Consider the following 17,716-nt stretch of genomic DNA (forward strand, 5'->3'; position numbering starts at 1 on the left):
CCCCTCAGATTCCCCTCGACCCTGGAGGTCAAAGGGAAACATCACCCGACAGCAGCACATCTTGTGCTCACACGGAAAAAAACAACAAGAGGAACTCGAGCAGAAACTGTATGTGTGGATAGCGAATAAGCGATAGAGATTGTTTTGTTTGTTTGTTTTACAGTGGGTTTGCCACGACTACAAAGCCGTTCGGTATTTTTTTTTTCCAATGTATTTGTGTTGTGTATTCTGGTAAGGGAAAAAAATGAAGCTAATGTTTTTTGTTTGCTCAAGGTCATATATGTCGTTTGTCCTCATTAGACAGTCTACTCACCAACAAGTTTAACATTCATCATATACCACTCACACATACTTACAATGTACGTATAGTGCCATATTACTTTTGAAAATGCACACAGATCAATGCTCGCTTGGCACATGTATGTATGCATATATACTGCTTTTTTAACTACAAAAAAAGCTGGTGTGCACACGCTAGACTTTGTACAGTTGCACACCACCATGTACACACTCACATGTATTCACACACATGCAAAACACATGTAATACAAACGTACAGTACATACTAGTTTAACCAGGGCGCTGATAACATTGCCTTCCTCAGGACCTAAAGTATCTGGTGTTAGGAAGGATGTTGAGGATCTCAGTGTAGACAAGACATGTGTCCAGACAGAAAGGAAAAGGGGAAAAAACTATGTAAATGGGGTAGGTAGTACCTGTAGATCAGGGGTGGGGAACCTATGTCTGGTGGGCCGGTTGCGGCCCTTGAGGCCGTTTTATCCGGCCCCCGAGAAAATTTCAATGCTATGCAGCTTCACATGAAATATGACATATTTTGAAAAGGAATCTTAGAAATTACAATTGCAATACAATTAAGTTATATTCAGGGGACATAGACAAAGCGGGGTCTGTTTTAAAGGTGGCTGCCTGCAATAAAGGCCTAAAGTGCAGGTGGAAATCCTGTTTTTTGTACATGGTACGGCCCTCTGAGGACTTTTCCGGCCCTCTGAGTAATTTGAAGTGGCCCCTCAAATGAAAAAGGTTCCCCACCTCTGCTGTAGATAGACATGATGGGTTGAAGTGTGAAGCGTCAGTGATGGGTGGAGAGGAAGGCGGCATATAGGAAGGTGTAAATGAAGAGAAGCCAGGGGTGCATGTCTCGAAACTGTAGTGGCTAACTATGTTAGAGCTTCACTGTTTGCAATGCAATTTCCCATTGGCAACTATCCAAGTTGCAAACTGGCTAAAAACTATGCTTTCGAGAAATGCACCCCAGAGCAGGAGCAAGAACAGGTAGGAATGGAATAGATGGGAAGAATGAAGAACAAGTAGGAATAGAATAGATGGGTAAGAATGAAGCTTTAAAAAGGGAAAGGGAATGGCATCCTCGTCCATTGTTAGCGCATAGCCAGAGGAAGGCTAATAGACAGGGAGAGAGGCGGAGGATAACAAAGGGAAATAGAAGATCGCTAGTCCTCTTTCCACAGGAGATAGACGTGTGTACAGTACACTAAAAAAGGGAGATAGAAGCTAAAAGAGGGAAAGAGAAAACTGCCCGCCTTTTCCCGCAGGGAAAGAAATATGCATACACTATTCACATTAATTCCATGTATTGGTAGTTAACAGCTATTATAAATGTGTTTATTGGAGTTGTTTTCTTGTTTGTATTATTGCCATCATCAGAAGCCGTTTAATGTAAATTAAGGAAGCACTTTGTATTGATGAATATATACTATGTAGAGCGTTAGTGAGGGTGGGAGCGGATGATGAGGAAACTGAATAAGCTTGGTACGAATGCCGAAAAAAAAGAGATAACTTCACTCACGTTAGTCTAGTAGATTTTACCAAAGCTTGCTAATCATGTATACATTGATTTTATTTTAAATTAAAAACAAAACATGAAGGGCTTTTCCTTTTGTTGTTAGCACTTTATCTCTATGTCAAGCTGTTAGTGTAGGCCATATTTAACATTGTATTGTCTCGTCTATTTTTCCCATCCCCATCCGAAGAAATGCATATTTAGAAGTGGTGTACTTTACAAGAATTGCATCAGGCTATGACTGTTGCCATAAGGTGCTTTTTATTTGTACCATGTTTTTGCAGAGAATTCCTCATATTTCCTGGAATATCAGATTCCCGACCCCTGTCATGACATCCACAATGTTTACCACACAGTATCTCAGGGACATACATATACTTACCTTCCAAACTCGTTGATAACCAGATATAATTTTGGCAGTGTTTATGTCAAGATTGCAAATTAAGTTGTTGAATGGGCTTTTCTTTCCCATTAAAACCCAGGCATTGTTCAAACATTTTTGATACGTTAATAAATCCAATAGACAGTAGATTAACAAGCCATTTATATACACTACTTACCAAGCCATTTTACCCTTCTTACTATTGTGTTAAGTCAACATGTGTTATGTACATATCGGAGTGACCTGTTGTATATATTATGCATTGTTTTTTTTTATTGATCATGGTTTTATATCTGTTGTTCCCACAATATTTAGCACTGACCAAGAGGGCATTCTTTCACAGAAACACATTTGAATTGAATTTTTAATCATCCCCAGTTTGAGTCTGGGTCAAGAATTATGTTAAGCTATGGACCAGGGGCTTTGTTGCAGATAACTATAACTCTATGATAATTCAAAGAATTTATGTTTATGTCATACAGCAGTACAGACAACAGCAAACAAACCAAGAAAAAAAAATCAGAGAAGTGTTCATGAATTTACAAGTGCCAAAGCTCATGTTTTTCTTTTTTTTTGTGCTTGTATGTGTTAAGTGCATTGTTTAAAAAGTTGTCCTTATAACATTCTTCATGTGTGTTGTGTATAATTAAAGCATGAGGGGGTTTATTTTGTAACTTTTTATTTGTTTTTCAGTTTTGTATGATATGGGTTTATTATTTACATCTGTAGCACTTCTCGTCCACTGCTTTTGCACTTGACAAAGTCAAATAAAGACATTTGACAGCTCTTGTTCCTACTTTTCAAAGTCGTATTTATTTATTTTTAGTTGATTTCATCTTTACTTTGTCCCCAAAATGTTCAGTATCTGGTCTGCATGTTTTAAAAAAAAAAAATAATAGCAGAGGACCCGAATTCAAGTCTGACCCGAGGTCATTTCCCCATTTCTCCATCCCACAATCTTCCCGTCACTTTCTCAGACTGTCCCATCAATGAAGGCATAAAAATGGCATTAAAATATTGTTTTTAAAAATTCTGACGGAGCTAATGCATTACAATTTTACAATATGAATATAAATGCACAGGGTAAGTCAAGACTTTACTCTTTGTCTTGTCTGTGGCACCCCAGTTCCTGCATTCATACTGCAGACGAGATGAGAGTCTGAAAAAGCTTCCATGTGATACGGCGGGCTGCCGCTGTGGGGAATAAAGCAAGAGCAACAGACAACCAGGTGTATTTATGACATGCAAATGTATGTGCACTTAAGTAGAATAAAATAAGGGCCGGCGAGGAAGAAAGCGATTGGGCGGATCTGTTTACACAGTGGGGGTTCATTAGATCAACATTTTCCACGGATCTTGTCTTGCCGTTAGGCCTACTCATTAGACACCATGCAGGTAGATGGAAATGATGAAGTTACGGTTCCTCAATGTGGCTGCTACTTAGTAGGGCACTACTCATATCATGTTGTTTGGGTTGACTGAAACCACCCAAACAGGTTTATTAGCCTGGGAAGTCCCATGCTGCTTTGCACTATCGTTCTGATACAGCATGTAAGCTCGTCTCGAAGCGCTAACCTGAGGCAGGGAGCCAATCTGACAGCGGGGAGGGGAAGGGTGGAAAGATGATGACATGTAGGCCTACTCAACATATGGAATCTTGCAGTATGAATACAACGGACACGATTGGGTATGGGCTACTCGGCCAATTAACGGCCGTTGGCAATTGTAAACTACACCTCTCCTACGAAAAATTCATTAGGCGGTGCCCAGACCAGACCATATCTCACTTGTGATGTGGTCTGGAGAGAACCAGGCAATAGAGGTATGAGTTTTACATCTTCCCACTCATATTTCCCTCTCTGTTCTACCTGAATAATAAAGGTGTAAAAGCCCCCCAAATAATAGGCCTATATTTTTTTTAATGATGGAAAAAAAATACAACATTATAATATTGCACAGCAAGCATTTGTAATCGTACACAGCTTCAGATTTTATGACTAGAAGTAGGCCTACAGCTGGGGAGGAAACATGTTAGCCAGGTCGCGCCCTCGAAAGTGACGTCACTTCCCCCGATTTCATGGGACCTCAACTGTGTTTTTAGCCGAAAATCGTAGCATGTAATCCAATGGCGGTATTAAAATGATATTTTGATCCCCTTCGAGTTGTGCCACGAGCTCCACATACAGTGAGTCCAATATGTATTTGATCCCTTGCTGATTTTGTTGGTTTGCCTACTAACAAAGACATGATCAGTCAATAAATGTTATGATAATATGTATTCTTATATGGAGAGACAGAATATCAAAAAGAAAATCCAGAAATTAACTGAAGAGAATATATATTAATTTATTTCCATTTCATCGAGCAAAATAAGTATTTGATCCCCTGCCAACTGATTACAGTTCCGGGCCCACAGACCAGATGGGCACTTCCGATCAACTTGTCATCTGAATTAAAGACACCTGTACATACTAATGTGCATAAAAGACACATTGAATCCGCAGAATCAGTCCATACTATGAGTGAATCATTCACACTTCAACCTCACCAGCATGGGAAAGACCAAAGAGCGGTCAAATGATATCAGGGACACGATTTTAGACCTGAACAAAGATTAAATGGGCTGCAAAGCCACAAGAAAGAGACTGGGTATTAATGACCCAGCTGTTGATGCATTTCTTCCAAAATGTGAGGAATACAAAATGACTATTCATCAGCCTGTCTGGCGTTCTATACAAGAGTTGGCCTTTTGTAGGGATTTGATAATCATGAGAACAGAAAGAAATCACCCTAGAGCTATACGGTATGAACTAGGCAATGATATCAAAGCTACTGACCAAAATCACTGAGAAAACTACTGGTAGCACTTAATGCCACAGAGGTTTAAATTCCTGTAGTGCACACATGGTACCTTTACTTCAGAAGGAACCTGTGCAGTCCCACTTGAGGTTTGCCAACGGACTGATTTAGGATATGATAAGGAGGTGCTGTAGTCAGATGAAACCAAAATCAAGATGTTTGGCATTATCACAATTCAATGTGTTTTGAGAAAGAGTACTACTGTCTATGATCCCAAGAACACCCTCCTCACCATCATGCATGAAAGTGGTATCATTGTGGTTTGAGGGTGTGTGTGTGGCCAAGGCACAGGACAACTTCACATCGTCAACGAATGGATGGAGGGAGACATGTAATGTGCAATCCTGAGTGCAAACGTCCTTCCCTCCACCACTACACTGAAGGGTGGGCCATTTTTGGATCTCCCAACATGACAATAATACACAACATACAGTCAAAGCAACGAAGGGGTGGCTCAATAAGAAGCATATTAAAGTCGTGAAGTGGCCTAGACAGTCTCCAAATATTAACCCTATAGTAATTCTATGGAGAGAACTGAACCTCCCATTTGCCAAGCTACAGCCACAAACTATTAATGTTTTAGAGATAATGTGCAAAGAAAAATGGGCAAAAATATTTTCTACTATATACACAAACATTGTCATCAACTAAAAGAAGCATCTGACCTCAGTGCTAGACAACTAGGGCTTTGCCACAAAGCACTTTATCTTCTTTAGCTAGAGGGGTCAAATACTTATTTGCCTAAATTAAATACAAATAAATTAAAATATATTATTTTAAGTTATTTTCTGGAATTTATTTTTGATATTCTGTCTCTCCATGTTTGAATACATATTATCATAAATTTATAGACTGATCATGTCTTTATTAGTGGGCAAACCGGCAAAATCAGAAAGGGATCAAATACATATTGGACTCACTGTATGTTGTTTCTGACATTTTTGTTTAATTTTTCGTACGAACCCCCAAACTTTTTAGAAAGCTGTGTTTCTTCACATTTTTCATGCAGACGGCCTCAGAACAAAACACTGACACTTCTGCATGAATAATCTTTATCTAGCCTCTTAAACAGCACATTTGTAGCCCAGCGCATATAATGACTGAGATCAGAAGATATTTACTCGCTACCATGTTGTTAGATGGTCAGCTTAGGTCCTGTGAAATGCGGAACTAAGGGGCTGGACTTTCAAAGTCTATAGTGACGCAACACCTTCAGCATTGCTACTAGTCAGGTCAAGAGCAATGCAAGTACTTTCTGAGCTCCCGAAAAATCGGGAACTCTGGCCACTTTGTCGAGAAGCAAACATCCATCAGCAAACCAAGGGAGGCGGGTTTGGGAAATGTTAATTGTTATGCTTTTGGTCAGACCAAATCTGGAGGAGATTTGAAAGTTGATGATAATTAGGGGTCTTACACACCAGGGCGGTAAAGCGTTGTGGAACGGCCACGTTTTTTTTTACCGGCGTCGGTGAAAATACATTGAAACATATCTGTCCTTACACACCAACCGGCGGTAGTCGGGCGTCAGCGGCGCGGGAGCCGGCTCCGCGCCGCGCTGCATTTGGAAAATAGAACTCGAGCGTATTTTTCACGCCGTCGACCGGCGGTGTCTCATTCAAATGAATGGCAAAGTAGCATGCTAGCTTTGGCTGTGGCTAGGGTTTTGAATAGGACTGGCCGCGCACGCCGACGCTGTCAGTGTGCAAGGCAGAGAAAAGCACGCCGGCCAAAACTAAGCAGAAAGACCGCGTCCGTCCTGCAACCGTTCCGTTCCGCCTTGGTATGTTTTGGCCCTTAGGCGAGAAACATGTACCAGCCAGCCACCATCAAAAAAATAATGTGTCGCTGGTTAAAGTTCGCAAAGTTGATTTCCATGCCTGCTGTACAAGACAATAATGAGGATTCGGAATTCAAGAAAGCAGATATAAATGCAAAATTCACACAGATATTGGTTGTTTTTTTGTCTCATAATATTTTATTACATCAAATGCAAATACAGCCACACAGCTCGCACTCTTGGTTTTAGTGTTTTTTTTGTTTCTATATGTGTTTCTCTTCTAAGGCCATCTCGGTTGTTTTTTTGTATTTTTTCTTTCATATCGCTTATTAATAAAGAAACTTTTTGACACACACAAAAAATCTCATTCACACCGATCATCAAACATACAAATGAACAAAAAGACACTACACACACACACATCCGTTCATACTACGCACACACATCCATTCACACAACTCATCAAACAGACAGAGAAACAACACACGCACGCACACACACACACACACACAAACACACACGCGCGCATACACACACACCCACACCTTCCCTCGCCCTCCTTGCGCATGGCCAAAGCTGATGCCTTATTTATTAGGCTAGAGAAGAGCAGAGGAGAGGAGGGGCTGTGTGCAGAGGACTTGGCAATCATCTGTCTGTCTCAAGGACACAGTGGAGAGTTTTCCTTTCTCCCTCCCTCCCTTCCTTCCTTCCTTCCTTCCTCACTCCCTCTCCTTCCTTCCGAGTGAGCGAGTATGTGGGGTTTTTTTTCAAGCTCATGTGTTCCATGTACCTGTTAGCAATAAGTGCTGACGTGACCTGGCTGTAACGCTGGCTCACTGAGCTGGGTGGACAAGGAGCCAATTAGCTGATCGGTAGCACTGTAGCAATCAATTAGACAAACCACAGTGCATGACACACACACACGATAGGTCACTGGTATTTGTCTTTTGTCTATGTGTGTGTGTAAATCCAATCCCTCGGTGTGTGTTTGTGTGTGTGTGTGTGTGTGTGTGTGTGTGTGTGTGTGTGTGTGTGTGTGTGTGTGTGTGTGTGTGTCTCGGCTCTAGTAGTGCGAGTATGCGTGAACACGCACCTCCCCATCAGTGAGACAGAGTGAGGGAGGGAGGACAACAGAGCGTCTGGATTTAGTAGTCAGACGGACAACAGACGGCATCCGCTGATACAGCAACGCTCCACTAGACTCCACTCAGGGCAGCTAAGAAAAGAGGGTAAGGGCCTCCGCACATCGGCTCCGACAAAGTGCTGAGCACTGCTTCACAAAAGTTCGATTCCATTGTTTTGAATAGAATCCTGAACACTTGCGCTGATGTCCACGGCCACGGTTCTATTTTGTCTGAGCCACCCATTGACTATCGATGCTCTGTTCGTGTGAAATTGGGTTTGGGGGTCGGAATTCTGTAGGAAGCCAAAGTGCTCCACAGTGCTGTCGGAGCCAACATGCGGAGGCCCTAACACTTTATTTTAAGTTTCATAAGTTAGCCACTGATACCTAATTGTCTGTATGAAATGACTTACAAGACATGTGTTGAGCAAAATCATTTGTTAGGTGTGTATTCACAAATGTCTTCTTCACAGCCAAAAACTCAATTACTGATCCGGGCTGCGTTTCCCCAAAACTCTTAAGCCTAAGTAGTACTTAAGTATGAGGGGCCGCCTCGGCAATGTATCAGAAATAGGTCTCAAATCACCACAAAAAGTTTATAAATAAATACACTATTTTACCTTATATATATTTAAAAATATAATATCATATTATGTAGTAATATATGTAGGCCTATAAAAGGATAGTATGCATAAACTTTTAGTGATGTGGTATATTGCCTAGGAGGCCACTCATAATTAAGTACTACTTAGGCGTCAGTACTACTTAAGGGTTTTTGGGAAACGCAGCCCTGACCATAATTAAGACCTAGTAGGCCTTTTACCCATGTCTTATACAGACAGTAGTTGGGCATTTATGAGGGGCCAACACGTGAACCCTACTGTAAAGCGTTATCAAAAGTGGATATGGAAGTTTCCTTTTTTTCTTGCGTACGTGTGCATGCAATGCAATGTGTGCCGGTGTGCTCGTCCTGACACGAGACAAGACAAGACAAAGACAGACAGCGCTGCTGTTGCAATACAAACAAAACTTGAAATTTGATTTACAAAAAAAAATAATAACAATAAAATAAAAATTGCAAACACTGATGATGATTTTTTTTTTTTTTGGTTAACCTGACGCTCGCCAGGTGAACGTCGCTTCGCCAAGCTTCACATGATGTCACAATGTGGAGCAAGGCACAACTACATTCATCTTGCCGAGAGTCAGGACCTCGTCTCTCCAAAAGCAGCACTGCTAACCATTTAGCAACGTACTTGGTTGCCAATGGGAAAATGCATAGCAAACAACTAGGTTGCTAATGTAGTTAGCAACAACACTGTCGAGAAACACACCCCAGGCCAGGTCAAGGGGGTATACCAAGAGACTGGTTAAGTAGTAAACCAGGTTAAGTTAAAACTTAAGATAGAGATAAATCATCTAATAGAAGAGCCTGCAGTCCTCATTTTCTTAACGAAATGATGCCTGCAGGTATATCTATTAGCAGGTTCACCACTTTCTGCAGGTTAGCTAAGCCTGGGTTATCAACTAACCAAGTTCTTCTTGCTATACCCTCCCCAGACTATTTTTGTTGTTGTCGTCGTCGTCATTTTCACACAAAATCGGTGAAGTCGTCGACGGTGGAGACGAGTCTCTTGCGCTGGCCCGAGTCGTTGGCCGATAGGGAGCCCTGCTGCTGCTGCTGGTGGTGGACCCCGGAGGACTTGGACATGGAGGAGTGGCTCTGGGTGAGCGAGATGCCCGGCGTGGGCCGAGACTGGATCTCCTCCTGGGCCTGCCACGGAATCCAGGGAATAAAAAAAAAGAACAATGCCATTTTTAAAATCCTTTGATGCATCAAATACCTTTAAAAAAAAAAAAAAAAAAAAAAACGGCTAACGCTAGGGACACATATCAAGCGAAATTCAGTGTTCCATTCAGACACCTCAACCGGCATCAGGCATCATGGAATGAAACAGTCATGTTCTTGATTTGATTGGCCGCCGCCAGGCGAAATTCGCTCCTCATTGCATAATATTCAACTTGGTTGAATAATTTCGCTTCGCTCCTGTTCGCTTGCCTATACCTCCCTCATAGGAATGAATGGCGAAGTTCACTTTGCTTGGCCAAATTCGTGTCTATGTGTCCCTACCGTAAGCCATTTTTGGGAGAAGGTATGATTGTTTGTTTGTTTGTTTACATTTATGGCCAAATATGCAACTGTGGCTATTTCATGGCCAGTACAGGTAATAGAATTCGCCTTAAATTAAAAATCTACAATGATATAAATAATTGAATAAATAGATTAAATAAGTTTGGTCACATCAATACATTTTAAAAAGTTCAAAACCTTTAAAGGTGGGACCTTGGGAGAAGGTATGAAATAAAGGGCATTCAAAAGCTACGACCCTCATCTTGCATTAGAACTTACTGGTATTCATGAAGCTCTAACATGCCAACATGAAACAAACAATAAATCTCATGAGCCTGAATACTGCATCATGCAGTTTCTGGCACCGGGGTCGACGTTGTCCTATGCAGCATCCGGCATCAATGGGTTAATGTGTTTTTGTTTATTTATTTATTTATTTTTGGGGGGCTTTTCAGCCTTTATTGTTTTTTGTGAGACAGGATAGTGAAGGAGAGATAGGAAGTGAGCTGGGAGAGAGAGACGGGGAAGGACCCGCAAAGGACCCAGACCGGGAATCGAACCCCGGTCGGCCGAGTGGTAAACGTGTGCCCTACCATATCAGCCACGGTAGGGCCGTGTTTTTGTTTATTGAGATAGATTTGATCTCATGTAGCGTTTGGAGTGCTCGCACATCGATGTACAACAGGTGCAGGACTAAACGCGATCAAACAAAAAAAGAAGAGAGTCTGCACACTGTTGCTAATCCCAGTTTATTATACACAACGTTTCGACCAGTCTGGTCTTCGTCAGGTGTAGGTGAACGTGAATTGCTGCTATTAACATGTTATTACTACTTTATTGTTTATTGTTATTAAACTTATAACATGTTATTAGCCATATTTTGAATCGGGTGGCTTTACATTTTTTTTGGAAGTTGGTGATTATTTTTTTCCCAGAGGGGGATGGAGGTGCCAGAGGGGCTTTTGCCCAGGGCGCAAATCGTTGTCACTGCCAACATGATGCCATTTTGAGACGACACGCAGCAACAGCTGAAAAGCTTTTGCATTCGTCATTTGTCATCCTCCTACAATTCTAAAACCCGGGTTAAAATCTTTACAAAAAGAAAACTTTAATGCAGCAGTAGTCACTATGATCAGTCACCCCTCATTTTACTTTTCTTGGCAGCTCTCCTATTCTAGTGTGGGTGGCAAAGGCAGACAGACAGAAAGACAAGTGGAGGAAGAGCAGTGTGATTGTCAAAGGAAGAGGAAGTGAAAAGAGAGGGATGAGAACAAGAAGAAGAGAAGAAGAGGAGGATGACTTGAGGGGGAGAGAGAGATTGATTTTTAGGAGAACTTGCTTTCACAAAAGAGACCCAGAGATGAAGAACTGAAGAACTTGACTTTCAAAGGAGAACAAGGAATGGAAGAAGGTTCTTACCCGGGTGCGAATGCGCTTGATGTGTCTCAGCCTGGCGAGCCATTTGGAGGCGTAGGCGTCTAACGGGTTGGCCCGATACTGGTGGACAAGAGAGGCCATCTGAAAAAAAAAAATCACACACACACACGCACGCACGCGCACAAGCACACGCACAGACACACACACACGGAGTGTCATTCCACTATATCACTCTCCATGAACATGTGACACGCCAGGCAGCGCTATACGGCCATGCACTTCAAAAAGCACTTTACACCTTCTCTTCAAAAATCCACTTTTTCGCGAGATGAACTAAAGCTCCACAAAGCGCCCCTGTTGAGTGGGCCGCTGGGGCACACACTCTCTCTTCCTGTTCGCCATTAATATTCAGCATTTGATCTAATCAACAAGGCACAGATCTTTTATGGACTACCCTCTCCACTGACAGGGGTGGTTGAGGTGTCTTTTTCTCTCTCTCTCTCTCTCTGTCTGTGTGTCTGTGTGTGTGTCTGTGTGTGTGTCTGTGTGTGTGTGTGTGTGTGTGTGTGTGTGTGTGTGTGTGTGTGTGTGAGTGAGTGAGTGAGTGAGTGAGTGAGTGAGTGAGTGAGTGAGTGAGTGAGTGAGTGAGTGAGTGAGTGAGTGAGTGAGTGAGTGAGAGAGAGAGAGAGAGAGAGTGTGTGCGTGAGTGAGTCAAAGTGAGAGAGAGAGTGCGAGAGTGTGTGAGAGAGAGAGAAACTGTGTGTGTGCATGTGTGTGTGTGCATGTGTGTACGTGTGTGAGTGAGAGAAAGTGAGAGAGTGTGAGAGAGAAAGTGCGTGTGTGCGTGTGTATGTGTGTGTGTGTGCGTGCGTGCGTGTGTCCCCGTGATTTTTAATTAGACCAGAGGCAAAGACTGACGGCTCTCTTTGAATCCGATCTTGACATGTCCACGTGTGCATGTGTGTCTGTACCGTATATGTGTCTGTATATGTGTGTGTTTGTGTGTGTGTGTGTGTGTGTGTGTTTGTGTGTGTGTGTGTGTGTGTGTGTGTGTGTGTGTGTGTGTCTGTACCGTATATGTGTCTGTGTCTCTGTGTGTGTGTGTGTGTGTGTGTGTGTGTGTGTGTGTGTGTGTGTGTGTGTGTGTTTATTAATTAGGCCATAGGTAGAGATTGACAGCTGTCTTTGGACCTAATCTCCACGTGTCTGTGTCTGTGTGTGTGTGTGTGTGTGTTTGTTAATTAGACCAGAGGCAGAGTCTGACGGCTTTCTTTGTATCCAATTTCGAGGTGTCCATGTGTGTGTGCGCACGTGTGCATGTGTGTCTGTGTAAGTGTGTGTGCACGTGTGCATGTGTGTCTGTATAAGTGTGTGTGTGTGTGTGTGTGTGTGTGTGTGTGTGTGTGTGTGTGTGTGTGTGTGTGTGTGTGTGTGTGTGTGTGTGTGTGTGTGTGTGTGTGTGTGTGTGTGTGTGTGTGTGTGTCTGTATAAGTGTGTGTGTGTGTGTGTGTGTGTGTGTGTGTGCGCATGTGTGTCTGTATAAGTGTGTGTGTGATTGTTAATTAGACCATAGACAGACAGTCTGACGGCTCTCTTTGTATCCGATCTCGTGGTGTCATCAGAGGGGGGTGGGGAAACAGTAGGGGCGCAACTCAGCAGGTGGACCGTTGGAGCAGCGGAGCAACAACACAGAACCCATGACATGCATATTCATCACCACCCTGGGTTCGGGACCACGGGACTTATTAACATATCTCACGGCACATGTGCTACATATATATGTGGCACCATACGGGCCATGAAAAGCTTTGGACACCTTTGTACTTTCTCCCTCCAACAGCTTTTTATATTTGTTCATTAAAAGAGGCAGTGTGTGAGAAGGAGTGGGTATTGCAACTACGCCGCTCATTGAAACGGTGCTGCCTACTGCCGAATTGGTGATGGTAAGTGTTCATGACAAAGGTAACATTTGTGAATGGGCAGCATGAATTCTGGAAATTAACTACAAAAAAATATCACAAAGTGCACCTTTAAATGTCTTCAGTATTACATTTACAAAATACAGTATGAAGGACAACATTCTGGAGACCATTCTCTCCCTTTTCCCACCCATATTCTCCATTCAGCACACAGCTGGAGATGGACAGACATTCAAATTTACAACGCAGGAAAAAAATGGTAAGACAAAGTATCGAGTGAGAAAGTGTGTCCAAACTCTCTGTACTGTGTGGGGGTGTCTGTGTGTGTGTGTCTGTGTGTGTGTGTGTGTGTCTGTGTGTGTGTCTGTGTGTGTGTGTGTGTGTGTGTGTGTGTGTGTGTGTGTGTGTGTGTGTGTAACTCCGGGTCACCTTGACGCAGTGAATAAAAACAAACAAAAAACAGTCAGAGGTATGAGTGACATACTGAAAAGATGTGTCATTGTGAGAGAATGACCCTTCAACCCACCATTAAACAAAACACTGGAAATGACATTTTCACCATTAATGAGTCATTGTTGCCACTTTCACAAAACCTATGAGCTACACAAGATCCCGTGAGCAAATTACGAAAGTTTTGTCAGAGGACGCGCTCAACTTCTTGGAAAAAAAAAGTCTTTGGGTGCGCGATAACATGGTGGTAATCTATAAATAAATAATGAGACGTAGCTTGTGACTGCGGAATTTTTCTTCTTTAAGCAAATTATGAAAACCTTTTTTTTGTAAATCCAGTGAACTCCTGACTTTAGAGAGAGCGAGTCACATTAGGGTGTGGGGCCATCTTCCCCGTCTGTGCTGAACTAAAGGTAAACTGAGACAATCTTTCAACATCACGAAATACGAACACTGACTCATAGCAATATCAATTTAACATAACACCTCGTGACTTTTGAGGGGGAGACTCACATTAGGTTTGTAGGGTCATGAAAATTGAGAGGTAGATAATTGAGATTATCTCTCAACATTACAAAATATGAAAATTGACAAAAATCATATCAATTTAACATAACAGATTGTGACTTTTGAGAGGGAGATTCACATTAGGGTGTAGGATCATAGGTATTGAATTAGAGGTAAATAATTGAGATAATCTCTCAACATAACAAAATAATGCATGTTAAATTGACGTGATTTTTGTCAAATTTCATAACACGTGCCTCTTGAGAGGGAGGCTCACATTAGCTTTGTAGGATCATGGGTATTGAATTAGAGGTAAGTAATTGAGATGATCTAGTCTCAACCTTACAAAATCATACGAATTTTAACATAACAGATCGCGACTTTAGAGTGAGAGGGAGACTCCCATTAGGGTGTACGGTCATTGGTATTGAATGAGGTAAATAATTGAGATAATCTCTTAATTTAAAAAAAAAAGTTTTCATATTTCACAATGTTAACATAACAGATCGTGATATGATTGATTGAGAGACTCACGTTGGCGTGCAGGGCCATCTGTCTGACCAGCAGTGGCAGGTTGCGGTCCGACACGATCTTGGCCACGCTGGTGTCCACGAGGCCCTCCAGGTCTAGAGACAGCACAGGAGACAGACAGGAGATGAGCAGACACAAACACAGACACATCAGACATGAAATAGGCCTTAGGCCGCCGTTGTTTTTTTTGCTATTTTAACAGTACTGTCAATGCCTTCAATTTTACTCATTTTATTCATTATGTTTTTGACCACTTTTACATCAAAGTGTGCATCACATGATGTGCAGTGTAGAAACATACTCAATTATTACACCTTTCCCATGTAAGCCAAGTTAAAAAAAAAAAAAAAGGATCTGAAAATAAAGCTTTAGACATGTTTTATGCTTTGGCGTGATATCACACAAAGTCGCCTTTTAAAATCTCTGACTTTCTCCCCTGCCTGAACTTTATTGATCCATGGCAGAAATGAAAGCATTTATGAGGGTTGTCGTCAAACCCGTGTAGAGTTAGAGAACTGATTGTGCAATCATCTGCTCGTCCCCACAGTTTCCCACTGCAGCGTTTAAGCAACAGTCCACCTCATTTCAAGAAATTGCTCATATACAGTGCCATGAGAAAGTTTGGGCACCCTTTTGGAAAATCATTACATCGGTTTATTTCTCGTTGAGCTTTTAGAGTAGCAACTTCATTTTAACATATGTTAAACTGTAGGGAAAGAGAAACATTTCAGCAGTGGAAGAATTTTCATAGATGTTACAGAAATAATTTTATGTGGATTTAAACAAAAATAGGCGTGTGCATAAATATGGGCACCCCAAAGAAGCTATATCATTAATATGAAGTAGAGCTCACCTTTGGAGCACAAACTGGTTTTTAATGACATTGGAATCCCTTCAGTCACCAAGACAGACATGATTGGTCATTAAAATGTAATTTATCATACAAAATAGCTTCTGTCTTGGAGAGTGGAATATGGTGGGCTCTGAACAAACTGTAGTTTGTTCAAAAATAGTTAAAGGGGCATGGCTAAAGAATGGTAACAGGCACACTACAGAACACCTCCATAGACTTACAAGACCATTGCTGCTGATAGTGCAGACTTAGACATGGGTCGATCCATGTATACTTTTCACAAGGCAAAAGCTCATTGGATGGGTGACGAATAAAAAGGCTTTCCTGTGTATCCATCAGAAATAAGTTGTTAAACTTGTGCAGAAAGCTTATCTGGACAAGCTAAAATCATTTTGGGAAATCATAGTGTGGTCAGATGAGACTGAGCTAGAGTTATTTGACCTTAACAATGGGAGGTGGACATGGCAAAAAAATCACCCATACATTTTATGACCTCTGGTCTAAAACACACCCTACTATAGGTCTGCGTGGATAGTATACACACTGTAAAACTTATTACAGTTAAGGGCCTCACTAATTCTTTTCAAATAGCATATTTTTCAAAAGAATGTTCAAGTGTTCAAGAGCTGAGCAGAGTTTGGACTTTCCAACAGGACAGTGTTTGCACTGCACTGATCAAAATTCAACAATGAGTTAATGCAAAACAACAAGTACAATGTCTTGAAATGGTCATACTAATCTTGAGATACCACCATCATTGAAAAAGAATGAATTTATATGAACCAGGATGTCTAAAGAAGACAGATGAGTAACCTGACTGAATTAGAGGGGTTCTGGATAGAATAATTGGCAACTATTCAGTAGCACCAGGCAGTTGGAACTTGTCTTCTTGTATAGCAAGTATCCAAAGGCCATTAGATCAGCAAAGGTGAGCTCTACTTCATATTAAAGGTATACCTTCTTTGGGGTGCCCATATTTATGCACACGCATATTTTTGTTTAAATCCACATACAATTCTTTCTATAACACCTATGAAAATTATTCCACTGCTGAAATGTTTCTCTTTCCCTACGGTTTAACATATGTTAAAAGGAAGTTGCTACTTTAAAAGCTCAACGAGAAATAAAGCGATGTAATGATTTTCCAAAAGGGTGCCCAAACTTTCTCATGGCACTGTATAGTTAAGCCCTGGCAAAATATGAGAATACATACAGTAGGATTTTTTTCTCTATGTGTTTGCATTGCCTAGTTTAACAGTATAGCCATATGAAGCGTTGTGGCTTGATGCTCATGGTTCTATCCACTTCCAGAGATTATGCAAAGTTGTGCTAATAATTCTAATACTAATAGATCTAATTACTGAACACAGTGAGATGAACATTATACGCATTAGTCATTCGATACTTGGAAAACCTGTTAATATGTGAAAATCAAGCAGTTTTCACAAGGAAGAGCGTGACACTGCTTCTTCACGGTTCGTTGCGCTCTTCTTTGTGAAAACTGCTTGATTTTCACATATTAACAGGGTTTCCAAGTATTGAATGTCAGTGTGCGTATAACGTTCCTCTCACTGTGTTCAGTAATTAGATCCATTAGTATTAGCACCTTAGCATCTAATAGTATTTGCACCTGCTGAAAAAGAAGCCTTCGAGGTGTGCGGGCTCTCGCAAAAATATGTGAAAATCAAAAGAGGGTGGACTGTTCCTTTAACCTCCATCCTTCAACGTTTCTCTCGTTCCCTTCCCCAGACTCTCATTGTCCTTGTCCCCCTCGTTCTCGTTTACCTTTACGGCATTGCAGCGTGACCAAGTTGCTGTCATAGTCCAACGGCTTGATGACCACCTCCACAAAGTTAAATTGGCCCTGAGGAGATAAAAAGAAAAAACAAAACGTGTTCCTCTGTGTTTACAAAATAAATGATTATGTGTACAGTACTCGGGAGAGAAATGCGTTCCTCTGTGTTAACAAGGGAAAGTTTTGGTCAAGG

The 17,716-nt window shown here is 41.6% G+C and overlaps 1 protein-coding gene across 1 annotated transcript in view; it reads right to left on the reverse strand.

The window, feature by feature from the left end:
* Positions 1-7,012: 7,012 nt before the first annotated feature.
* The window catches only part of tsc2 (TSC complex subunit 2), a 107,313-nt gene continuing 96,609 nt past the window's right edge, over positions 7,013-17,716 (reverse strand). Inside the window, exons 40-43 of the mRNA XM_063202638.1 lie at positions 17,514-17,592; positions 14,879-14,970; positions 11,511-11,609; positions 7,013-9,734 (exon numbers count right to left, since the gene is read on the reverse strand). Coding sequence (XP_063058708.1) covers positions 9,552-9,734; positions 11,511-11,609; positions 14,879-14,970; positions 17,514-17,592 — 453 coding nt within the window. The 3' untranslated portion in view covers positions 7,013-9,551. The remainder of the gene's footprint in view (positions 9,735-11,510; positions 11,610-14,878; positions 14,971-17,513; positions 17,593-17,716) is intronic.

The sequence above is a fragment of the Engraulis encrasicolus genome, chromosome 1 (assembly GCF_034702125.1).
Source record: "Engraulis encrasicolus isolate BLACKSEA-1 chromosome 1, IST_EnEncr_1.0, whole genome shotgun sequence".
NCBI classification, from domain to species: domain Eukaryota; kingdom Metazoa; phylum Chordata; class Actinopteri; order Clupeiformes; family Engraulidae; genus Engraulis; species Engraulis encrasicolus.